Genomic DNA, 27,573 nt, shown 5'->3' on the forward strand with positions numbered 1-27,573 from the left:
GCCAAGCATTTCTTTTAAGATCCTTTTTTCAAGAGCATTTTTATTTTTTAAAAAATAAATAGCAATAAGCAATTTCTTTTACTTCGTGTTTGCTTGTTTGTTTAAAAATTCATTGTCAGCTAAATAGTTACATCTTGCACTTTAAAAAAATATTCCAAAGGTGTCTATTGAGAGACTCTACTGCTGTATCATTCCTGTTTTAGTATATGTGCTGCTGGAGTGAGCATGGATTGCCTTCTTTGGAGTCAATGTCCCTCTCTCAATTCAAAATTCAGGAAGCATGTAACATTTACAATATTCATGTCAACAGAAAAAATATATAAGAACAATTAACTTGAATTATTTCTTAGCTCTGGAGTAATGTTAAAATTATACAATACAATTAATTAGATGAACATCTCAATTATTTACAAGCCATTGTTTGTATGAAAGGAGATGACAGTAACCAGACCACGACTGCCAAAAATAAGTGGTATTATCTTTGACAGTGCCAACTATATGGGACTTGCATAATCCAGACCTATAATGCCAAGTGATGGAATCATCTCCTTCATCTCATCGCACACTTCAAATCACCTAGGTGATGATTTGCACCTCTGCGTAGAAACTTGTTTGAATGAATAAATTATTCTTACTAGACTGAGACACTAGACGACACAGCTGCTTTTAGAAAACACATGTATCTACTATATGTACATTGCTAATTGCATATAATTGTTATTATTACTATTATTTGTTAAATTTGTATAGCGTCCTTCATCAGAAGATGAACCAGGATGGCTCACAACAGATAAATACAAAATGAGAATACAAAATACATAATAAAACAAAAACAAGAAGAAACCAATAACACCTCTTCAATGAACACTTTATAAAAGCCGTGTAATGTTAATCAGCCAAACGCCTGGTTGAAGAGAAACATTCTCACCTGACACCTAAAGATGTGTAATGAAGGCAGCAGGCGAGCCTCCCTGGGGAGAGCATTCCACAAATAGGGAGCCACCACAGAAGAGGCCTTTCTCATGTTGCTGCCTTTTGACGTCTTGTGGAGGAGGCACACAAAGAAGGGATGATGATGGCAAAGTCCAGGTTGGTTTATATGGAAAGAGGCAGTCCTTGAGGTATTGTGGTCCTGAGCCACTTAGGGGTTTATAGGTCAAAACCAATACTTTGAATTGGGCCTAGAAACTAAGTGGCAGCTGAAGTTTCCAAACCATCTTCAGAGGCAGCCCTACGTGTAACATATTGCAGTAACCTAAACTAGAGGTTACCAGAGCATAGACAACAGTAGTGAGGCTATCCTTGCCCAGAGAGCAACACAGCTGAGCCACTGGCCAAAGTTGATGGATGCATAGTCTTTGGCAAAAATACTTTTTTCTCATAGATGAAAAAGGTACTGTATTTGTGGTAGAATAGTTAATATTAAAACCTTTGACTATTAATCAAAGTGAAGGCAGTAGAACTTGCTATGGTAAATCTAGGACAATTGTTTATTTGCCTACCTGAATGTTCAATATTATTTGTACATGTTTTTCCACAAGGCATGTGATGGCAAAGTGCCAATTTACCAGCTTTTCTCTTGTGACAAGTAATTAAACATTATACTGGTTATTACTAGGTATATTTATCTTTCCCTCACTAGAATTGGACCATTTGTCTTCTGAAAGGGGCAGCGCCTGCACATTTTTCTAAGTGACATTTTTGAATTACCAGTCCAACATTTTCCACCCCACCCCTGGGTGTGTTTTTTCAGAAGTAAGTTTTGTGACATTAGTGGCATTCCTTTTCAAGAAAAGTGAGCATCACATTGTAGACTGAATATGAACTCTGAGCAAGGAGGTTTCTGCTTCAAATCTTTCCTCAGCTGTGAATTTGCTGAATGCCCCTAGACAGTTTTGACATCATGTCAAACAATAGTTAAGGAAGATTAACTATGGTTTTGTGTGTTACCTGAATTGACAAAACATAATTTAAAGCTTTTTCTGCTGCTCCTTCAGGGACCACTGCACCTAAATTGCTGACCAGACAGAAAGTGATAACTAACTAGCAGCTTCCATGGTTTACCTTACAAGTTCACATTGTGATTTGCGTTGTAAGGTATGCTTAGTGCAAACTATGGCTTGGTGTGATACCTGACTGTCTCTGACTGTCAGGAACTGTCAGGGTTCTGAGGAATGGGTGGAAGAGGTAGCGGGGCCAGAGACTGATACAGGCACAGCGACAACTTCAATGTAGGAGAAGTTGCAGGTTGATTGCACTCATGCTATTAGGGAAGCATACTTAAGTTTGGGGTGTAGGAATGGCCACCTGTTGCTCCTACAGTCCAGCTCAGAGCACAAGCCTAAGGAGGGGCTACCTAGCCACTAGAAGCATGTTTGTGTGTGCTTAGTGCATCTCAGGAGCTGCTGTTATTCATGCATTGTCAATAAATAAGGAATTAAACTACCGGTTGTTTTACCTCCATGGGCTTGGTGTGCTCAGTATACTAGCTCAGTCTTAATACAGTCATACCTCGGGTTACAGACGCTTCAGGTTGTGTTTTTTTGGGTTGCGGACCACCGAAACCTGGAAGTACCAGAATGGATTACTTCCAGGTTTCGGCTGTTGCGCATGCACAGAAGTGCTGAATCGCACTTAGGTTGGGAACGTGCATCCTGCATGGATCACATTCGCAACCCAAGCATCCACTGTACATTTAAATTTAGTAATGGAGATAATAATACTTACCTACCTCACAGAGTTGTTGCAGAGATGACGAAGGCTGTGTCTGTGACTGTCTGTTTCTGTGAGTCTTGGACATTCACAAACAATGATAAAAATATAGGATGGTTAATGGTAACAGTATAGATTATACTGTTAATTGTTTTAGTTGCAATGCTAGACAGCTGTAGCAAGCTGGGGGGGGTGTCTTCATGAAGTGGGAAATAACTATTGAAAACCTCTGACTGCCGCCAATCACCTTATGGAGTGGGGAAATGGCTTTTCCAAACTAGCATGCTGGTTCAGCTGGCTTGTCTGCTTGCGCACATGTTTCTCCCTAGTCTGCCTTATACCTCTCTAAAACCTGTTTCTTGAAGCACTCTTTGTCTGATGTGTGCTGTCTTACTCTGCTATCTGATTAGCATTCTGTGAATGACCATGGAACAGAAGGGATGGAAAATGTGAGTGGTGACAGGGGATGAAACAGACATAGGCAAGATTTCTTGAAAACTTGGCATTTTGTTTATGCAATGATTTGGGAATAGGGCAATCCCTTATTTGCCTTTAAAATTATGAGAGATTATGAGTCTCCCTTCAGTTTAAGGCCACAGCCAGCATGTAAAAATATTGCAGTGTAGTAAACCTCAGTGATAAAATAGCAACATCCATTTGATAAACCTTGACAGGAACCATAGAACAATTAAAATGAACTAATTTTCTTGAAATGCTGGGGATTTATTTTTTCAAGACTTTGTCCAGTGTCAAGTGGATATCAAAGTAGAAACTGGGCAAGTTTCTCAGAAAGGTAATTCCAAATGAGGGCACCACAAGCAAGGAAGTCCTCATAACACCAGTTAATTTTCTTGGTGGAACAATAAAATGCATTCAAATATTTTGCAAGAAAGAAGTGAACTGAAGTGATGTCTGGGCTGTCCCATTGTCCTCAAATTTTTCTCAGTTATTTTCAGCAAGATGCACAATAGTGAAAGGCACAGAGACTCTCTTGTGAATGTTTTTCTTTTTTCCTCTTAAAATTTTGATGCCTCAGCATCATCTCTTTCTTCTTGGCAGTACACCATGAGCACCAATCTGTTTATACTCTTCTTCCCAGCCAGTGTAATCGAACCCCCATTATTTTCTTCCTCTGAGAATTGTTAAGTTCATTTGTTTTAACTATTTTTGAAAGGGGGGAATTGGCCTCGCTTAGGAACTCACTCTTCTGGGTTGCCCTCGAAGTCTTAAATCCTACTTGAAAGCACCACAAATGAGGCAACCTTCCTGCTTACTTCTTCATCATAGCTGAGAGTTTTGGCTGGACAAAGAATTAAAATGAAGGGGAGCAGGAGCATTCTGTGGTATGTGCACTGCAAATATTTTCCTAGCATATAATATGAACTATTGGCTCCTTAATTTCAACTCCTCTCTCAGCAAGATAGCCTGAATAGCTCGGCAGGAACATTGCAGTCCTACTAACGTATTTAGGTGTGTGTTTTGTGTATCTCAGATCTCAAAGTCTCAGCCCAAGATCCCAGGAATGCCCTTAACCCTAAAATTCATGTTCAATACTTAGACTGTGATTTGAAAATGAAAAGTGTGTGTGTGGAGTGCTTTTCCTACCACTAACACCATCTTTCTGGGATTACTTATTTATTTAAAACTTTTATAAAATGTTCAATGTTTTAAAAAACTGTGACCGTTGTACAACACAGAAACATAAAACAGTATTGTTAAAACAAAAATACGCATAAAATGTCTGTTTTCAGTATAGTACCACAAATATAATTTCCCCAGATGACATAAGTGATCTTATAGCTCTATATAGGGACATGGCGCTCTTTAAGGTAAGGGGCATAGGGCATGATTTCCAAGCATGGTTGATCTAGCACCTGTTACTTTAGAAATTAATAGTTGTTTCTGTGATGTGATACTGTGTTATGAAGTAAAAGCAGCGACCATTTTACTTGGGTCCAATGTGTGCGTGATTGCACATGCATGCATCACCATGGACCTGGAAGTGGCCCAAAAATGTGGTGGGGTGGGCTTATACACAGTCTATGTATGCAATGACCCGGAATGCAACCCCCCACAGAAACAGGAAGTTGCCTGTATTAATAATGCTGCTTTGCATATCATGGATATTCCCATACAGGTCTTCTTTTTTTTACCACTGCTGAGGCTCATGCCTTTTTGGTTAATGGATTGTCTCTTTAATGGTGATGATATTTCAGGGAACCTAGCCTTTGCATAGGAAATGTAGTCATGCTGAAATATGAATAAATATTCAGAATGACACATTCCCATGACTTTGATTTGTATTATAAATGTGCTAATAATATTCTGCTATGGACCAAGGTTCATACAAATTGCTGTGGAATTTTTCCCACACTTGGAAAATGTTGGCCACAGTATTCTCCTAGTATATTAAGCTTTTGGAATTCACTTCTGTTTCCTATTTCACAAACATTAGTCAAGTTTTAAAAGAGATAGAGTGGAAATAGTGTGCAAAGATTCAGTTGAAACTGCCACGAGAAAATGATGGATAGATATTGTGTAAAGTTATTATTTTGTGTGCTATATGGTACACCAAACAAGGTAAAGGTAAAGGACCCCTGGACAGTTAAGTCCAGTTAAAGGTGACTATAGGGTATGGCGCTCATCTCTCTTTTTCAGGCCTAGGGAGCAGCGCTTGTTCACAGACAGCTTTCTGGGTCATGTGGCCAGCATGACTAAACTGCTACTGGCACATGGAGGACTGTGACAAGTGTCAGAGTGCACAGAAATGCAATTTACATTCCTGCCACAGCGGTTCCTATTTATCTACTTGAACTGGTATGCTTTCGAACTGCTAGGTTGGTAGAAGCTGGGACAGAGCAACAGGAGCTCACCCCATTGCGCAGATTCTAACTGCCAACCTTCCAATCAGCAAGCCTAAGAAGCTGAGTGGTTTAGACCACAGCGCCACCCATGTCCCACACCAAACAACACTGATGCGGCTTGAGGAAATAAAGTTGTAAATGCACAATGCCTTTGCATTCATAATGGAATGGTGTTTCCAAAGAAGTGTTACTTTGAGTGGATGAGGAAATGTATTGAAAAACAAAAGGTCTCTGAAATAATAATTGCAATTTCTTCATTGCATGGGTTAGTCCCACATGTATTACAAGCCATCCTTATAAGTACAGCTGTGTGGTGAATAAGCAGAGCAGTTCTAACCTCCAATTCAGCCCACTGGAGGGAGTTAGGATGTGGCAGAGGCTTCGCTTTGTAAATAGGGAATCTCACTTTTCCAGTGCTGGGTGCTCAGCTTCTTCAGCTTCAGGCCTCTCTCCTGCACCAGCCTGTACTGGCATGCTGAAAACCAGCAGTTTCACTGCCCCTTCCCCCAGAGGCATACACAGGCTTTCCTGCACCCTTGGCAAGGAGCTGTATTGGTGATTCTGAAGCCAGGAGAGACCATGGACAAGAAACTCAAAAAGTTAGCTTTTTGTTGATTTTCACAGACTCCTAGGCACGCCGAGCAACAGTGGTGGTACAGTTTTTGTGCCCCCCTGGGCCTGCACCCTTCACAGGGGTCAGCCTAGCCAACTCATGGTAGGACTTCCCGACTGGCATGTTCTCTCCCTTCTGGTCGATCGTTCGGGAGCTTCAAAAGCTTTCTTCTGCCCGAACATCACAGCGACTGATGCCAACAGACATCAGCACACTCATGGATCCGCAGAGTCTTTGCAGTTTGCGTAACAGACCTCAGCAACTCAGCATTTTGGCTAATCTACTTTATTTACATATAAAACACTCAGAGCATTCTGACTTAGCTCCTTTCTCTTTCCCACCAGACAGCAAAGAGAGAGAACAAAGGACAATAATCCCACTTCAAAGAACACAGTAACACAAACATCCTGTCTCTTCCACTTCTCACTGTGGAATGAAAACATACAACAATCTCATGACTGCAATCATGGAGCAGGAATCTTAACAAAATACACCCCTGTCTTTCTCCTCCTACCCTGGCTGATATGAGTGGTAGGACTTCTGATGTGACACTGGCTCTGACACTCTGCTCAGTTCCACTGCTCCTGGCCAGAAATAAGGATTCTAAGATAACAGTGCAATCCTATGCATGCTTACTTGGAAGTAAATCACACTGTTTTCAGTGGGGCTTAGTCCCAGGTAAGTATGCACAGGATTGCATCCCTAACGGTTGTATTAAATAGCTTATAAGAAGCTGTTTAAGGAGGGTTTTTTCTGCTTTCTGTCTTTAGATAATGCCTATAGAATGACTAGAACTAAAATCTGCCAAATATCCTACCAACTAATTGATTGTGTATGTGGTCAAAATCAGTGGGGGTTGTACCCTCACTTTCCGCTCCAGAAACTGGGTATCCTGTTAAAGGGATCCATGAAGGAGTTGCTTCTGTTCGTTTGCCCAGATGGCAGCTTGGGCCTCAGCACTTCTAGAGGTGGCGATCCCTGCGGGGATCCCCCTATTTGATGTAAGTCATAGGAATCTCCACTGCTGGGTTGACCCTGATGTCATTTCCGGCAGGCAGACAATAAATAAATGATTACCCATTGTGTATGCCAAACCTCTTCATCTGTAGTCAATAAAGTTGTGGCCTGATTTGATCCCATTCAATGGCATGGTGTCTTATTGGTAGCTCATCTGAGTGGAGGGGTGGGGTGGGACAATGACTAGAACTAAAATATGCTAAACATCCCACCCAATAATTTATTGTGTATGTGGTCAAAATCAGAGTAGTATCAGATTTATTATGTGTTGAATTGGAATAAGAGGAAGAAAATAAACCAGGGAAGCAGGAGGAAGAGGGTTGGATCTGGCACCAATATAAGAAATAAAAAAGGGGGGAAAATACAGTTAAAAATCAAAATGAATATTTATTTTTTTAATTTTTTATTAGGTTTTGTAAACAAGAAAAATGTTATACAAATTAGTATACCAAGTTTTCTCATGTCATGTGTCTATCACAAAAATAGCATAAAAAATGTGGAAAAATATCTACAACATATGTTTTATTATTTAATATGATAGCTGTGCCATCACCTGTCTTCAGCCACATATTCAGATCTGTCGCGGACCACCTGAATAAAGCTCACAGACCACTGGTCCACGGACTACAGTTTGGGAACCCCTGACTTAGACAAATGTGAAGTAATCCTGATACACTTTGTCTGTTGCCTTTTGAAAGATGTTTGGGAGCATATTTTCCTACAGATTTGAAATTGTGACACTTAAGTTAAATTTGCATCCTTTGTCATCAGTGGCCCATGACAGATGGACAAATTTCAGCTTGATTGGTAAAGATGGAGAGTTATGTGTCATGACATTTCTGTGACTTGTGTTAGTCATGACTTAACATATTGTATTCAAGAAGCAAAACTTTTTATTTTTTGTTGCGGAGATATATCAATCGAAGAACACAATCATTTGTGTTATAAGTGTAAGGTTTCTTCTTTCCCTTTTGCAGTGGTGCATTATTTATGTTTTAACTAGAGTACACTTGATAGGAAGTGGAAGTCAGAGCACTGATCTCTTGTAATTTGAGTCAGAAATTGTCAACAGATAAATTAGTTGTAACTTTTCGCAGCTGAATAAGAACATTAAAAATATTGGTAACAGCGAAAGGCCATTTACTATACTTGCCAGTATTATTTCATCTTATTCTAATCTCAAACACCTGCATAGGCTGCCTCTTTCCATCTCCACCCCTAGATCCAAGGCACTCAGGTCATCTTTCCTGAACACATTTATAATCATTGGCTTATTCTTGCCGTCTAGGTTGATACTTTAGATGTCGTGAGATTTATTGTCATCTGTTAATGGCAATAAAAGTATTCTCAATGCTTCAGGCCTAGTATTTTCTAGGTCAGGACCTGACACACAGTAAGTTAGAGTCCGTAGTCAAAGGATTTATAGGACGGGTTAACAAGATGCAAAAAGGAAACTAGAGAATTCCAGTGTGGGAGTAGAGAAGAGAAGAAGCTGAAAACAATAGTGCATTATTTGCCAGGGTTCTCAAACTCCCCGCTCCCCCCCCCTAAAAAACGTTATATACACAGACACACAAAATTTACCATTATGTACAAGATTTCATTGGTACACCAGTGCCATTACTTTCATTAGAAGCTGATTATAAAAATGATGCCATTTATATAATTGGGGAAGGCCCACAGTTCACTGGTAGAGCATCTGCAGTCCTAGGTTCATTCCTGACATCTCCAGGTAGGGCTTAGAGAGATTCTTCACTGAAACCCTGAAGAGCCACTGCTAGTCAGTATAGACATTACTGAGCATGATGCACCAATGGTCTGATTCAGTATAAGGTAGCTTCCTATGCTCCTATGTGCATTACCAGGTTAGCCAGAAATCCCTTGCTAACCATGTCTACTCAGCAGTAGGTCCCATATAAATCAATGATGCTTACTTCCAGGTAAGTTGGGTTAGGATTCCACCCTTACTGCATTTTTTTTTACTACCACTCTGTAAGAATCACAGAAAAATTCAGCCATCTTTGTTCTCTGATTTTTATTTTTTTTACTATATTACTGCTTGTGTGGAGACCAAATTGAGAAAAATATGTGTGTGATTTAAAGGGTATATGATTGGGGGATTAGAAATTGCTCAGTTGGTATTGCAATAAGTCAAGAACTAAGGCATAGCAAGCAAACAAATTGCCCCGGAAGCATTCAAATGAATACTTGGTGATAGTGGACAATGGTCGTGGCATTTCTTTTGCCAAAGTTTGTGTTCTTTTTATTCTTCATTTTCTGTAGGAAGCCGCCTTGTCTCTAATCGCTTCATTGACTTTGCTTGTTAATCATATTAGCATCCTCTTTGCCTCAGTGGTATTTTCCACATTCGAGACAAGCTTCTGTTATTGTGGTTATGAGCAACTCCCAAGCATTCTGGAGAGATTTGTTACTCTTTACTTTCGCTATCAACTTCCCTTTTACCCTCATTTTGGGGAAGTTCTCTCTTTTGAAGTCGAATGTGACTGTCGGACTTCCTTGGCAATTGTTCGTTTTCATATATACTGAATATGATAGAACTAATTAATTCAATATTATTTACATCCAATACCAGGTCCTGTGTCCCACTTGATATTAGGTTCAAGGTCACCAGCTGTTCTAGGGCAAATCATGACCAGAATGCACACATACCCAGTCTATGTTAGCATGACTGAAGTCACCAATTACTAAAACATTTCCTCAATTGGATACCTCCTTGATTTAATTATCCATCTCATATTCGTGTTTCAGATACTTACTATGAATATTCAGAATAGACTGTGTTGTTTGCTATGTGCCATATTTTCCCCTTGCAATACAGTATGTCCTTCAACACAATGAGTTCCCTTGGCTTAAATTGTGGGAAAAGCATAAGCCGTTCTCCCCTCCCCACCCCCATATTAAAATTCAGGGGATTGAGGGGGGTTGCATCTCCTACAAAATAAGCTTGTCTATTTTTTCTATCCATACATACACTTGAAGTGAAATTTCTATGCAAAGAAAGTGGTATGTAAATAGCCTTTCTTTTAAAAATACATGTAAACTAAACAGACACAATTTTAAACACACAAGCCAAGATTTGAAGAGTTGCATTAGGTGTGTCCATCAGCTTAGGTATTTGCAATGGGACTTAACACAACCTTTAAAACAGTGGGCCCTTGACCCAAATTGCAAACGACCTTTGAAAGCCACTTTCCCCATGATATGTGGGGATGATGTTCAAAGTAGATATGGGAACCCAGATGGTGGTGTTAGAAACTGAGATATGAAAGCTAGAAATTAAATGGCACCTCAAACCTAGGCACAATTTTTAGAACAAAAATACAAAACTGAAAATGAATGAACTGCAGCTAAAATCTTTTGAGGGTCCCTTCTCCAGTCTTCACGGAGTGGCTGGAAGTGGGGAGGCAGAAAAAGCACCTCCTTTTCTTTCAGCAGTGGCAGTTTTAATCTGAAATCTTAGGCTCAGTACTGCGCCCAGGGCTCAGAAACTGCTCACATTAATGAAATTCCCTGTCGCAAAATGCATCTACAACGATGGGAGTTTCGAACGCTGCTAGTTGGGATGTAAAACTTGGTCAGATGGTTTTCTAGATCCTGACCAAAACTTCTTATTAAGTATATGGTTGACCAATTGTCTTTTATTTTTATTCTCTTTTTGAGTTTGTAGAAGTAATATCAACATACCTTAGTTAATATCTGCATTTTTTTTATTTATTTTATTTGTTTACTCTTGGCGTACTCTAACTTTAATGTTCCCCTTTAATGTATGCACATTCAGAATTTTGGACATTGTGGGAAAAGGTTTCACTGGCAACCATTCTTGCCATTAAAAGTGTTTCCCATCTGAATATCAGCTGCCAAAGTATGTGGTATCCAGCAGAGCAGGAGGATGAGGACATAGTTTGCAATGAAGCTGAACAGTTTGCACTTCCTAGCAGTGACACCAAACATCAATCTTTATAGAGACAGCCCAGAACACAGGAAAATAAGAACCCTTTACAAAAAAAAAGGACAAAAGGAGAATTATCTTCTCCCTTTCATTCTCATTCCAGTTGTTTCCTCTTCAGATCCTTTCAGAACGAAATATATTCTCCCAGTGACATTTCAGATTTTTATTAACGCAACTTGAGTTATAAATGTATGCACTCCACAATGTAAAAAATGCTTTGATTTCTTTAAATGTTGGCTTTGCTGTTGATATTAGTCTATGGAAATGTATTCTTGGACTAGTAGAGGAGCAGCAGCCCAGCTGCAAAAGTAGCATCAGAGTGCTATTGTGTCTACATGGGCTTCTGATTTCATAGCATCTGAGGCTGCTACTTTAAACTCTTAGTAAGGGTTTGAGGTGTTGCAGGGAAGCTTGTCTCCTGTTTGTTTAGTTTGGTTTCATTCAGTTTTGTCCAGCAATGGGAACAATGTTCTTCTCAGCATGTGAGTAACATGTTTTGAAGTGGCTTCTCCCAGAAGGGAGAAGCTGCATGCTTTGCCTGCAGTTGTTCACCCATAGGAAATTAAAACAGATTCCTTCATCAGTTGTTGTCTGGTTATGTGTTTTTAATTTTAAGTGCTTGCGATCTTTTTAAAATACATGTGTAGGTTAGGGACATTTGTGTGGGAGGGACCCTATTCCTGCCTTGTCTCTGTTCTTCTCGACTTCAATTCAGGGACGTAAGAAGCAGCTGCATATTGAGTGGGACCATTGGTCCTTTTAGCTCAGAATTGGCTGGCTGGGATTTGGAATTCTCCTTGTCCTGTTCCTTCTGCTCCAAGAGTGTGTTTCATCTTTCCTTGTGCATGCTAGGGCTAATGTGTTGAACTTGGGTCACGAGTAGGAAGATGTCCTCATGCACTGTACAAAGCCACCTTTCTTATTTCCCTTTCCTAGATGCCACCTGGGTTGGCATGGTGTGCTCCTAGGTTCAGCAATGGTGTGCTCCTAGGTTGAGCAAGAAAGGAGCAAGGAAGGGAAGGCTACGTGGCTCCCTGTGCTCTGTCACTGCACAAACCTGCCTGCCTGCCCCCTTTCCAAGGGATGGGGCTGTAACTCAGTGGCAGGACATCTCCTTTACATAAAGGAGGCCCTGGTTTCAACCCCCAGCATCTCCAAATAGGGCTGGCAGAGACCCCCCAGTCTGAAACCCTGGAGAGCCACTGCCCGTCAATATGGATAGTACTGAGTTAGAGGCACCAGTGGTCGGACTCACTATAAGCAGCTTCCTGTCTTTCTACTTCTCAATTGCTCCGTGCTTCAGTATTATAAAACAAAATGTTGGAGTGTGATAGAAGAATTGATGTTTGTGAAGATGGATGGACAGACAGGCCAGAGATGCTACCAAAATTCTTCAGGAAATTTTGGTGGCTTTGGTGATGATTGTCTCAAAGAAGAGGAGATCATTAGAAGCCCTGAAATTCTTCGCTCTTTTTTATTAAATGCCAAATAAGAGAAGGCTTTCTGACTTACCAGTGCTAAAGAACTGTCACTAGGAACACTGGTCCATGGAAGACGCATGGTAAAAGAGGGTTCCCAAACATAGGTTGGCTTTTGCTCCCAAGCCCAGTTTTCACAGGGGTAGCTATGAAAGGTAATCACCTAGCAAATCGGTGGATGAAGTCTTTGTGAAGAAAGGTCTGAGCTGCCCACGATTTCTCTAAGTCAAGATGTCGCATGTCTCCTGCCAAGGCTCTTCATATTTAAAATGGGTACTTAAAATGCCTACCTGAAGAACAACAGGAGAAAGAGGCAAGGTTCCCCACCCAATGAGAGGGGAATGTATCTCCCAACATCAGGGTATCCAGGTCCCTTTAGAGAACCAGGGTTCCAAGCTGGAATCTTCTATGAAGCTGACCAGCCTTGGTGATTCTTTGTGAGTAAACTTGAACAACGAGTGTAGTGAATAAGCAAGTTCAGTTTTAGAGCCACAGTGTTCAGGTTTATTTTATATTATGTTTTGACCTTCTGCTTCCCCTCTAAAAAAGTTTCCTAATTTGGCTGTGTATATGGTTGCCAGTCTCAGAGTTTTTGGATCCCTACATGCCTAAACACTTGGCATTCATGCTACTGGGAATTTTGGATTGGAATTACAACCACACTCTTCTGAGGTCTGGGAGGGACTCGGAGAGAGTGAATGCTTCCACTACACTCCAAATGAACCACAAAGGTGCAAGTTGAACTGAGTGCTAGGGCACTGCTTTAGTGCATCCCAGGTTCCTTTCCATCTGGGGCAGAAAGAGTAATTGGGAGGGTGGTGGCAGTAACTGCTGGAGAGTAAAGCCCGCTGGCAGCACTGCAGGGCTGTTGTGTTACAGTTGGGCAACGAAGTGAGTGGGAAAAGCTCTCTTGAGCACTTCTGTCTTCGTCACAGTCTTGACTTTGCTAGAGGGGTGCTTTTTAGAGCCTTACGGTGGATAGAAAAGGAAGTGAGTTATTTCCAATTGTGCAAAAAAGAATTTGTTTCGTTTCCAAATTTGTCTATGGTGATATCTAGTCAAGCTCACCCATCACAAATATCCCACCCCCTGAGCCTCAATATGATGCTTACTAACTAATACAAACAAATCAAAATCCTATTGAAATAATGTGGCTTTTTGGACATGTTTCACTTTAAAAAGCATGAATATGTATTACTTAAAAAATAAAACTGTTGTAGACTTGAAGGGCAAAATCAATATGGATTACACTCTCTTAACATAGGCTGTGTACAAGATACCTTGAGATTTTACTACAGGAGGGCTTGGCTGTCTCTATTTTTCCTGGACGAGGTCTGTACTACTTTTTGCTTTGGAGATTTCTTCCCACATTGCCTCAGATCAATGGTTTTTGTTTTGAATTTCTAGAATGCTTGTGGATCTTCTCTGTGGGAGTGATTGCTTTGCTATTCAGATGGTATGGCAGAAGATCAGGCAGGGGTTTCTGGCACACGTACATATCTTTGAGGCAGGTTTTGCACTAGCTTGCTATAGTTCTTGGCATGTATATCCTGGGAACATATTCCCTGATTTTTCTATTTGATCCTAAGTTAGCCCACTCACTGAATCATTTTCAGACCACACAAGGTTTTTAATTTTTGAGTGATGGGAATGAGAATGAATGGAAAAATCAAATTAGAGAAAGAAAAATCAGTAAATTGCCAATTTTCCCTAAAATGGTTCATATATTGATACATTTTTCCTTTAACATTATGCAGATGTGTTAAAAGCATTTAAGGGCAAGCTATGTCAATATGATACATTTATGTGCAGCTCCAGACCTTAAACTGAGGATATGGGGAGAAGCCAACAATTGGCATTGGATCACAATGGATTTCAACCCTTATCCTTTACTACCGCCAGCCTCCTACCTGAACCTACCAAGTGCCTTATCTCTAGCAGTCATTAACACAAAAGCTGGCAAGTGGGATATCTTGGCAAACTCTCCCATAAAATTTTTCTTTTATTGCAACAAAAAAGGAGGAACAACTTTGGTGTGTTCTGGTTCAAGTTACCCTCTGGGGTTGACTTCTGACTACTTGTTTCAGTTGAGGGCCGGATAAAAATATTAACACACTGGATACTGAAGGAGCAGAAATGAGAAACAAGAAATTTAAAGTTACTTGGTTTCTTTTTATTTAAGAATGTATCAGTTGATTTCTGATACTGCATCTCAAAAGTGACATACTTAGCAACATTTTAATACAAACAATGGAATGGGGGACTCTTCAGGGTAGTATGCCAAAGACTCCTTCAAACCTAGTGCCGCTCTCATCTCTGAAAGTTGGGACATCCAGAGAAGTGCTCTAGTAGCAGATCTTGGAGTTCGGGCAGGTTTTTGTAGGAGAAGGCAGCCCTTTAAATATGATGGTTCCAAGTTATTTAGGCTCTGGTGCATGCCAGTAATTTAATTTTCAATGACTGGCTGACCATTATTAAGGAGAGAGAAGAGAAGAGAAGAGAAGAGAAGAGAAGAGAAGAGAAGAGAAGAGAAGAGATTTATGCGGCTAGTGTATCTGGATTCTGCATGTGACTTTTTAGTTCATTTGTTAAAGGAAAACTATTATGGAAAAAAGGTATTTGAAATTGAGTCTTTAACCATGTGTAACATTTGTAATCGTGGACAACTTTAAGTTGAAAATAGTATAATGGAAATGTTAATGAAATTATGTTGTAGTTTGCAGCCGTGTAGCTACTTCCTTTGTCTTGCTGGAAAAAAAGTGTGTTTTTAGTTTGCTTAAATTCCTCTTCCCTAGATTCAACGTTTTTATTTTTGTTTTTGATCATGGGGATAATAAGTTATGTTAGTTGATTGACACTGGTGTGCTTTCCATCCTTGTAGAGACACCTTTTGTATTTTACAATGTGTTGGCTACAGCTGTATATTTTGTAGTAATAGATAAAACAGGCTGCCACCTGTGTTCAGGGCTGACCAGCAGTGAGTGTGACTGTTCCAGTTCTTCTAGGCATGATTATTGCTCTTCATTCATTACTTAATATTAACTCTTTCTTTTTAGAAAGGAATTCTACATTGCAAATACAGAGCAGAGTGAAACTTTGTTTTTGTTTTTATAAATAATTTTTATTAACTGGCCAATCACATCAAATTAAATCACATCACATAAATTACAAATTACAAAGCCAAATTTTTAAATTTTGTTGGGGGAACCCATACTTCAAGATCCAAAGGGGGATTCAGATCATCTTCTTATTACTGCGTTAATGTCCAAATCAGTCCCAATCAGTCCAAACAAAATTCATAATTCTATCCAGTCTTATCTTGGTGTTTCCACATCATATCTTGTTCATATAATTTCTATTTTTCCTTTACGATCTCTTCTGTTAGTCTCCTTAAGCCGATAAGCAAAATAATAATCCTGTGTGGATTTCCCGTTCCTCCACTAAGTCCAGATGGTTTCCATATATCTCCTTCGTAGATAACATCGCTCTTTCCATCATAAATTTGGCATTTGTCGCTCTTAAGTCCCACCGAGAAGTTGATCCACGATATGTAAACAACTCTATTTCTCTCTTTCTCCTCCCAGACCCAAGAGCAGTGGCGTAGCGTGGGGGTGCAGGGGGGGGCCGGCCGCACCGGGTGCAACATCTGGGGGTTAGGGGGTGTTAATCCATGGGTTAGGGGGCGCAAATCCATGGGTTAGGGGGCGCAAATTACTTGCCTTGCCCCGGATGCTGACAACCCACGCTACGCCACTGCCCAAGAGCTCCAACAATGCCTCCCAAAATGGCGACGGCATTTTTAACTGCGTCATTCCAAAACTCTTAGTTTTCCAGCTTCATCTTGAAACATTGCTTTGGTTTGAAAGTTTATCTCCACACAGCCTTAAATCCACAGCTTAAGTCCTTAGTTTCTGACTCATTAGGGGAGGGGATTCTTGTTAAATCACATAAGAAAAAGGAAGGCAGGTTTTTTCCCCCCTCCCCCCTCAGTCATACCGTATCTTGATGTATCTTCTCATATTTTATTCTTGTCTTGTTATCAGAGATCTCTTTTGTCAGCAGTCTTTACTCCCCTTTTTCCTTGAAGCATGTGCAATTTATCTCGTCCAAATTGTTTCTTTTGAAGATGCTTGCAACTAGCGGCGCGAATCAGGGACGGCGTCCAGGAGTGCCGGAATCCCACAGGAGGGCTTTGTGCCTAGTGCCCCCACCCCCACAAATTCGGGGGTGGTATAGGGCACAGCAGGCAAGGGCCATCCCCCCCACAATCCTGGGGGGGGGGTTAAGGAGGCTAATTACCCCCATCATAGCCTCCAAATTACCTCATGTGGGTTGGAGAGATGTTATTGTCAGCCATCTTCTGATGCGCCACCTAGTGGCCCCCGAAACTTTGGTTTAGCTCACACTGTCAATATATTTGATTAACATCATTATTTATCCTGCCAGTAAGAGCCCAATGGATTTTTTTTTTTAATTTCATTTTTCAAATAGGACATGGTCTATAGTCCTTAGGCTAACCATTAGTGTTTCTGTCTACATTTACAACTCGACACTTGGCATATATTTCAAAATGAAAATAGATCTAATATATATGTATAGACAACAATATACAGTACTAGCATTTTCCATGAAACCACATCTGCTCCCAATGTAATTAAACTGTTTATCTTAAAACAAGAGCTTGTATTACAGTTAACTTTCTAAACTCAAGGAAGTCATACTGGCCTTTATTGGTTGCTTTTGCAAATTCTTCTCTCGGAAATAGGTCTTTAAAATTAGCTTTTAAAAGACAAGTCCACCTTGGTATATATTTTAATCAAACAATAACTATCTGTTTATAAGGTGGAAATCAGTTTATAAGGTGCAGGAGTGGAAGTTTTGATGACTATTCTCATTGATCAATGGGTTTCCTCTTAGGCAGTAGGAACCTTTTTCTGTAAAAATAGCAATCAGAGGCTCTGTGTGCACATAGTTCTGTCCCACCTGTGCAAGAATTCTGGGCTATGTTTTTTAAATCACTCATTTCCACAGCTGACTGTTTGATGTATTTAAGACGAAGAACATGATTCGGCATTGCTCTCACTGGTTTCTCACTCTTTAATTGAATACTTGCTAGTAATAAAATGGACTTCTAGTAATTCTTTTTGAATACCATTTAACCTTAAGTTAAATGAATGTACAATGTAAAAATCATCATGGATTCTCTTACTTGAACTTTTCACAATGACTGAGGGAAAGAAGCAAGATCCAGTTACTGTGTTTGTACAGCTGTATCTCATTGAGTCAAGGTTTGTGTTACACACAGTTTGTGATAGGAAGTATATGCTTTTAAAACAACTAAGGAGACAGATCTTTAACCTCCACCCTTTTTAGACTTTTTTGTCCACTCATTTAGCTTCTGTCATGGTCCTAGGAAGTATTTCAAATACAAATTATTGCACAGTATTGTAGTTTGCATGAATAACTCATCCCCTAGTGCACTCATTAGGAAGGGTGGATTAAGATACTCATTTCCCTGAAGAATTGGTTTAAGATACTGAGTGCTTCAAGAGAAGATGAATTCTCAAAAACGATTTCTCAGGTTGCATGTTAGGGATATTTTCCTGATGGGTCAGTTAAATAATAGTTTTTCAGTATAGCTGATGTGAGGATTTTGAGGAGCTCAGGATACAGTCTGGGATAATTTAAGTTGCATCCTATATTATTAGCAGGTCATAATTTGTTGGCTGTCATATGCTAATATCTAACTTACAAGTAGTTTGCAATTTCTCTGGTGTCTTGGAATGAATGACCTGAAGATTCATTAACATATTGGATTTGGTAAATTTGATCTAACGGGTTAATCATCACTCCTAATATACTTTTGGCAGTAGAAGATACCACAGCATTGATGTTTATAATCATATACTTATATAGTGAACAAGATCCCAATTTTTGCCAAATGTTACTTGCTTAATCGTTTCAACAAAAGTTTACCTTCCCATTGTTACTAAGTAGAGTTCATCTGGCTGCCATCCAGTCAACTTTCACATTATCAGCAGATTTATGTAAACTTCATTCTTTGAAACACAGGTGACCTAAGATTTGTTTAACTTTAACAAGACAACTACTAGACTCCACCACCCACTTTCACGTTAATGATGAGTTCAAGACACTCCACAGAGCCTCAGGCTACACATCTGATGGCCATGAAAGACTTTGTCTTTGCAGTTCTTCTTGCCAAATTCCTTCTCAAAACTGTCTCAAAATAGACATAGATATCTAAAATTCATAGCAACCAGGCCACCTAGACTATTTTAAAGAAGACAGTGTCCTGATATATTTTGGCTATTGATAGTGAGGCAAGGGACATAGAGACAATCAGTATGCATATGCATGGCTGCTGATTGGTGGCTGCCTGCTTCCCTGTCTCCTACTATTGAAAAACTATAATTCTACTAATTATAGGAATGGAGGCCTTGATCAACCAACCAGGCATTTAATCATCAGCTCAGGGCTTCTGACCTCCTTCACCATCACACTTAAGAATGGAAATAAACCAAATAAATTAACAACCCCCATCATTCAGCCCGGACACTAAGGAGCACCTCCAAGGTTCTTCTGGAAGTTCCCTCACTGTGAGAAGTGAAGTTACAGGGAACCAGGCAAAGGGCCTTCTTGGTGGTAGCGCCCTCCCTGTGGAATGCCCTCCCATCAGATGTCAAGGAGATAAAGAACTACACAACTTTTAGAAGACATCTGAAGGTAGTCCTGTATTGGGAAGTTTTTAAAGTTTGACATTTTATTACATTTTTATATTCTGCTGGAAGCCTCCTAGAGTGGCTGAGGAAACCCAGCCAGATGGGTAGGATATAAGTAAAATTATTATTATTATTATTATTATTATTATTATTATTATTATTATTATGCAAAAAGTGTAAAATTCTCATGATAACCCTAGACAGCAATATTATGTTCAGGGAACGATAGGGAATGAAAGATTACAAATAAAGCATTTCTACATAATAAGACACTTACTCTTATTTAGCTTATCTTTACTGATAAAGAAGATTGTATCTAACTGCGCGCACACTCTTCCAATTTCTCTTAAAATATGTCCTGAAAACCCTCCCAATTTCCTCCCTTTACAGTTTATTTCTGTATGTATTACTTCAGCTCTTTAAATAGGTAACTTTTCTCACTTATATTAACCCCCACTGAGGGGTCCATTAGATATTCTCTCAATCATGTGGGAGCCACTTAATTGTGAGCTGTTCCTACATAGGTCATTTGAATTATCAAGGCACTTGGGCAGGGTGATTGTTTCTTTGCAATTATATTGTTTGATTGCAATTATATGAGCATTTCCTCAAAAGTAAATATTGATTTATTCAATGGGTGTTCAATGCATAGGATTGTAGCCTCAGTCATTTTCCTAGGTGTAGATATCCTATGATCCTGAGAGAATGTCTAAAGAGGTTCTGGAATTAGCTGATTTTGATGTATAAAATGGGACCAGGACAGAGACACCGAGTTCCTCCCAACATTGGGGGGAGGGCTCATTATTTGCATGAGACATTACATTTATGACACACACATGTGACATCATGTGCATTGGGAGGAGGCTGAAAGGTTCACTGCCACTGCGGGGAGGCCTTATAAGGCCCACCCCCTCAAGATCGGGAGCAGCTTCGCTCTGTTCCCACATAATCTGTGGGCGGGATGGAGGTGTCCTCAGCTCCATGGAGTTTCCACCTATTGACTATGATAACTGAAAAAATGATCTCACATCTTACATTACCAATCAATCACTGTCCTCCGCAGGTGATCACCCCCTGCAGATACCACCTTCTCAGGAGGTCAGTTCCATACAATGTCCTTTGTTTACTGCTCTTGGCTCCTTTGAGAAGAAGGGTGGGATATACTGGTAAATTTAATTAATCACCATCATTATAATTTCTGAAATATGTGTATCACATGCTAATTTTTATTAATTGTGATAGTTACTTGATTATAGGAACAAAATGCTTTGTTCTCTATTCCAGGGCTCACATGAATTATTTGTCTTTTCAGAGATTAATTTATTGTGGGCAGGACACCAAGCTCATCACAGTTCTGAGGACTATAATTTATTCACAGCATTAAGGCAATCTGTCCTGCAGAAGTATGCATCTTGGGTATGTTGCATAAAAGTTACACTGTTGTGCAATAAAATAATGGCTAAACATGTGTGTCAGTCATCAACTTTAGGGATATCAAATCTATGACTTAAGCTTTTTTCAAAAAGTAATTATTTAGTAAAGTGCTTTATTTACTTTAAACTTCCATGTGGATTCTACTTTCTCTATATCTTAAAGATTAATATATTTCACATAAGTAAATAAAATGAATTTGATACTTAAGTGCAATTGTAACATTTCTATTAACTAAAATGAATTAATGAATTAATTGATTTTTATATAAAGAGAATTGTTTTAAATCACATTGAAAGCCTATATATATATTATGTGTATGTGTTCTAAATAAAATGTCACAAAACTACCTTGACAGGCAAGCAAAATTCTTATATTTCACCCCAATCTAGGAAGTGATATCTACATGTAGGAAGGAGGCTTTGCTCTTAAGTTCCTTTGCTCTAAAGTTCCTTTGGTTGGTTGGGACATTTATAGTGTGTTGTGCTTCTGTGTTAATAGCATGAGTGGATGCCCATAACAAATAGTCAGGGCTGTGCATGTGAGTCCTAGCACTGGATTAGGGACTGTAGTTGCTACACTGTTCAGGTGCTTGGTGCTGCCAATTCACACACTGTAAGTCACCTAAATTAAAGAAGTGAACTTTACTTTTAAAATGTAACTAAAAAGGTATTAATACATGGCTACAAAACCAGACTTGAACCTAGCCTTGATCACCAGCCAAAATTTATGGTTGTTACTGACCATGTGCAGAGGAAGGATCTTTGCTGTGATGTCACAGTATGCAGAATGCATTTTAAAAAGTGTGAAGTGATTGTGGACGCAAACGTCTGTTCTCCTCACCTGGCTCTGAGCTTCTGATGTTGGGGTTGCCCCTGAAAAATGGCTCAGAAAACAGTAAATTGAGGTGTGAGGGTTTTTTTTATCCTCTCTGAGGTTTAAAGACATATGGAGCCCGATCCTATGTGTGTTCACTCTGATGTAACTCCCCACTAAGTTCAAATGAATTTATTCCCATATAGAATTCCCAGGCTGCAAAGAATTGCAACCTGGGTTTCATTTCTTTGTCCTACATCAGGGTGCATAATTTCTCTTAACTATTTAACATAATTTACTACTTACTTTGAAAATTCTGCCGTTTAGATTTATAAAAAATAGAATTAACTGTTTTTGTGGTCACTATATATAAGCAAATAGTATGTAACAGCACTGTTGACTGTTTGTGAGACTTGCAATCAAACTAATGAAGAATGACATTAGAAGATTTTACAAAATAATAGTTAACTAATAGGAGATCTCTGGCTTCTGTTTCATAGCAAATGTTTGTGGTCTCCAGTGATGGGTAGCCTGCCATGTTCAAACGGATCCAGTTGAAATGTGACAGTGGTTCTTGTTTTAGATAAATTTGGCCATGCCAAAATGGAAACTAATTAGAATTGCCACAGCCTTTTTCGTGCTTTTGGAAAAAAGCAATGTGCTGTGATTTAAGCATTTTGCATCTCACTAGAATACCTTCCTAAATTCTTTACTTAGAACCTCTTTCTGTTACAAGTGCAGTGAAATAAGACTTGGTTGGATACAAACCCAGCTGCTGACTTTTCTGTCATTGAACTTTTCAGATTTTTACCTGATGACATTAATTGAGTGGAGACACATGAATAGCTGGAAAAATATTGTGGACATTTCCAATCCACTAGGAATTCACCCTTAGAGTTTTGGCTGGTTAGCAGTTCCATGGCAGAACAGCAATGAAGGGAACAATTGAGTTAAGCAATTTAAAATAATGAAACGTGGCAACCATTTTAGTTATAGCACATCTTTATCCATACTAAGTTTCAAGAAAGCATATTTCAGAGTATGATGGTATGTATCTAATAACCAGAATAGCAACCAAGGGAATTGCAATGGGTACATTTTCTCTTTGCTGGCTTCTTCTATCTTTGTCATCTCAGGCATGTCTTGAATGTGGAGTTTCCCATAATTCTTTTATTAAATGAATAAAATTATGTCTATTATAATTTGGTAGATCCATTTGTTAACTTGTCTTCCTTAATTTTCAGATATTCTACTTGCCCATGGCTCTCTTTATTCCTCCCTCAGTGTGTGCTGTTCATCTCCAGTTTAATCTCCTTTACCAGTTCTGGATACATACAGAGGTAATTTTGGATCTTTAGCAGTGCCTAAGCTCTTAGTCTGGAACTGTGTCTTGGAAATCTACTAGTAGCTGATTTATTGTGTAACAGAAGTATTTTTCTGATTTCTTTAAAGAGAAACATATGCTCCTTTTTATTCCTCTCTCTCTCTCTCTCTCTCTCTCTCTCTCTCACACACACACACACACACACACAGGCCATTTGGTCCCAATTACTTTAAAATATTTTAACTTCAGCATATCAAAACAAAGTACTATTTTAGTACTATATTTTTACACTTTTTATTTTAATTGCTGCAGCACAGATAGACTTTATATCTGAGAAAGACATATCAATGAAAATATTTTCAATGATCATCAGATCATTTTGTTAATGATCTAAAATCATGACCAAATTTTGGTGTTGGCCTCCATTGTCCTAATGATTAGCTGCTCATGAAAGTTTCATGTGAACATTGTGTGCATTTGAGCACATATTTGTTAGTCTTCTGTGTTGATAACTAATTAGTCATCATGCTATTTCTCAGGTAAACTTTGTTTCAAGTTTTAGTAATATGCAAGGATTATGTGCTGATCATATTATTTTTCTGCTGCATACAACAATCTATTTTGAATAGCCATCACCCCATATTTAAATTAATCCTAGAATAAATAATTATCCTCTACTACAACTGTAGCTTATTACATTACAAAGTGCTTAGTTATTTTCAGTTACGTAGTTCACAGATTGCTGTGAGGAGGCTATACATACTTCTACAAATGCTTTCTCATCCTGTTTTCAGGTTTCCTGTGCATATTGTTTGGCTTACTTGCTGTGCAATTACACTTGGCCTTTTATATATAATATACCTCAGCTTTTAAAATATTATAAATCTGAAGGTTATACTACACTGGTCTGCTAGTTATAATAAAATACCAAAATCACAATGGGCTGTTAGGACAAATAAAGCAGTCCTGCTTTTTATAAAGAAAAGGGTCCAGGTGTTATTGTGACAGAACTAAATGTAATTTTGTTCAGATGTTGCTGTCTGACAGATGTGAATTCTACATTATATTTAATTAAGTGTTCTTCCATTACAAAATGCCTCTCTCATCTCAAGGCTACCTCTATTGCAACATTAAATCATGCGTTGCTGCCCTGCATGAAATTCCCCCAAAGAAAATATTTAGCTTAGATAAATGATGCTCCTAAATTTCTAAAATAAATGGTATAGTTGTTCCTCTCAAAATTACTGATATAATAAACAGAAGAGGGCTTTGAAATGCAATACTTCAGGAGCTGAATCAGGCCCTTAAAAGGCTGAGGGAAAGTGTTTATTGATAGTCATTTGAAAAAGACAACATGATAGTGCTTTTGTAACAACTGAAAAGAGGGAGATGTAGGAGGGGATTGCATAAGGCTCAACTGAACCTTTCAACTTGGTTTCTGCTGCTGGTTTTTGGCAAGGTACATACATTCTGCAACCTGCTAGCTAATACTTGGTGTAGGAGGTCCATGCTTGCCTTCCATAGCAACATCCAAATATCATGCATGCATATGGATAGTGCTTCTTGAATCAGTTGTAAAAAGGTTGTTTTGATTTGGCATGGGAAACTTATATAAATGCATCACAAGCAGAATAACAGATTCCTGGTTCAGAAATATTCATTTTAATATAATTTAATTTTAATTATAGAGCCTTCCACAGGCATGGGCAGAATAAAAACCAATACATTTATGTTTAAAGAATAATATAGACTGTAATAAATAATGCTTTATAGAGGGTGTACACCTACATAATATTTGCTTCAGACCCCAATTTGGCACTTAATGGAACAGCCTAGAATTGTGGTCTGAACTAATTTTTGTGATCATTGCTCAAGCAACAAAATTTTGTTAATTGAACTTCATGAATAGTTGATTGGGGGTGTGTGGATAAATGAAGGAATTCATTTTCTAGTTGAAATAATTCCCTCGGATTGTAAACTTGACCTTTAGATCACAATGGAGCTGTCCCTCAGCACCTTCTCCCCTCCTCACTCTAGCAGCCTCCTTAAGTTTAAATATAAAAGCTTCACTTTCACAAAGCTGCTCCATTCCCTAAAGCACTGGGTTTGGAGAATGCTGATAAAATCCTTCCCTATGATTACAAGCTAGACCTGTCAATCACAATACTCCTCCACCCACCCACAATCTCCCTGCCAGGTTTAATAATTTGGCCGTGACAAACTGTGAATAAAATAATCCTGAAGGAATGTGTTCTTTATATAATTAGGTCCAAAATGCTAATGAAACATGCCTATTTCTTTCTAAAAGCCATTGATTAGTTTAAAATAGTTCTAATTCAGTTTCTTTATAATTGCACACTTTTTCCACCAAGTATGTTGAAAGGTTTGTTTTTTATTCAATTAAAATCCGTATCTAGTTATGTATCACCTGTCTAAAGAAAAGCTTTGAGCTTGTCCAATGGGAAGTAGAACCTTTAACTGAAAATTATTGGTGAAATGTGGGGGGGGGGGAGGAATTGAGTGACAACATTCTGCCTTCAAGATAATTTATTATAAACAGATTTCTTGAAACCCTTGTATTTATTATATAAACAGTTTCTAAGCTTGACTGTCCATTAAAGCTAGGCTTTCACTTCTTCATTCCTATAGTGCAGTTATATCAGAAATTCACCCCCCCCCCCAATTGCTTTATGATCCCTACAGGCCTGATTCCTTTAGCTTGTTTTAGTTCCAAACCAAAAATATTATTGTTTCACTTCTCAATGTGGAAATTTGGAAACCTCCATATTACATGCTAACTGGAGTAGAAAACTGCCTAATCAGATAGGAAAACAGTTGGCGATGAATAAATCAGGGTTTGCCGAAAAATTCAAAGTGCTAAGGCGGGCAGACGAGTGCATATCCTAGGGGTTCTGCCTTTCCCCAGCTTCCCTGTAGAGAATTCACATGACAGATATGGCCACCATGCCCATCTGTATAAATACATGGGTGGGTTGTCTTGAATTAACACAACAACTTTAGTAGAAAAAGCAAATCATGCTTTTATTTTTATGTTTCCTTGCCAGATGGTCTCAAATATGGATTCATATTCCAAAGGGTTGTTTTTTTTTAAATCACCTTGACTTTGGTGTAGTAGTTTTTAATATTAAGGGAGAACAAAATAGTTGGTTCAGTTCAACCGAATACAGCAGACCACGGCCCTAACCCCCACCTGGCATTTTCATTTGTTTTTATGTGTTAAGTTCCTGAACAATTCCGTTGTTGGTTACATTGCAGGCTACAGATGTATTATGAAGAAGCAAAGTTTAGATAATAATATGCATCACAGGTAGCGTCGTAGCTACTTTACATATGCAGCCAAGAGTAGCATGGGCTTTCTTTACCATATGCAGGTGGGCTGTTGAAGCATCAGTGTATTATTCAGGCCCAGTAAAGTGTTGGCAGTATAAGAGGTGCAACATAGACTCCTCTTATCTAACCCATGTTCTGGGCACCACAATTTAAGAAGGATATTGACAAGCGTCAATGTATTGCGAAGAAGGGTGACCCAGATGATAAAGGGTCTGGAAACAAAGCCTTATGAGAAACAAGGGAATTAGGTATCTTTAGCCTGGTAAAGAAATTGAGAGGAAATGTGATAGCCTTCATCAGATATCTAAAGGGCTTATCACATGGAGGATGGACCAAGCTTGTTTTCTTCTGCTCCAGAGGCTAGGATCCGAATCAGTGGCTTCAAGTTACAAGAAAGGAGATTCCACCTAAACATCAGGAATAACTTTCTTACAGTAAGAGCTGTTCGACGGTGGAACAGACTCCAACAAGAGGTTTTTTTAGCAGAGGTTGGATGACCGTGTGTCACTTATGATTTAGTTGAGATTCCTGCATTGCAAGGGGCTGGGCTGGATGATAATAATAATAATAATAAAATAATAATAATAATAATAATAATAATAATAATAATAATAATAATAATTTATTTGTACCCCGCCGATCTGGCTGGGTTTCCCCAGCCACTTTGGGCAGCTTTCAACAAAGATTAAAAATACATTAAAATGTCACACATTAAAAACTTTCCTGAACAGGGCTGCCTTCAGATGTCTTCTAAATGTCAGGTAGTTGTTTATCTCTTTGACATCTGATGGGAGGGTGTTCCACAGGGAGGGTGCCACTACTGAGAAGGCCCTCTGCCTGGTTCCCTGTAGCTTTGCTTCTCGCAGTGAGGGAACCGCCAGAAGATGACCCTCAGGGTCCCTTCTAACTCTACTATTAGAGTTATTCTATCAGAGCTATTATTCTATCAAAATGAAACTAGGAGATGTGCTGCCATGGTCCTTCCTGTAACTGATGTGCCCCATTTGTTCTGGATCTTGATAAACCTTCTTCTCCACAATCCAAGAAGTGGGATCTTTATTCAAGTGACCTGTGTACATTTTGCAAAAACAGCAGAACTAAGGATTCACATTGCAGTGGTGACAAGAGGAGTTAGGCCACAAAATGTGACATTTGCCTTAGATTTCAAGTCATGACTGTTTATCATTATTTAAACAAGAACAGTATTCAAGTCTACAGATAGAAAGCAGTAAAGATTTCCTCATGTGTTGACGTGAC

At 39.0% G+C, this 27,573-nt stretch overlaps 1 protein-coding gene across 4 annotated transcripts in view; it reads left to right on the top strand.

The window, feature by feature from the left end:
* The window catches only part of AGMO (alkylglycerol monooxygenase), a 117,523-nt gene that overhangs the window by 24,663 nt on the left and 65,287 nt on the right, over positions 1 to 27,573 (top strand). For all 4 annotated transcript variants that reach the window (XM_083578746.1, XM_083578748.1, XM_083578747.1 and 1 more), the window contains exons 4-5: positions 20,707 to 20,810; positions 22,886 to 22,981. In XM_083578746.1, the coding sequence (XP_083434872.1) occupies positions 20,707 to 20,810; positions 22,886 to 22,981 (200 nt within the window). The remainder of the gene's footprint in view (positions 1 to 20,706; positions 20,811 to 22,885; positions 22,982 to 27,573) is intronic.

Source organism: Podarcis filfolensis (genome assembly GCF_964270895.1).
Source record: "Podarcis filfolensis genome assembly, chromosome: 12".
Classification (NCBI taxonomy): Eukaryota; Metazoa; Chordata; class Lepidosauria; order Squamata; family Lacertidae; genus Podarcis; species Podarcis filfolensis.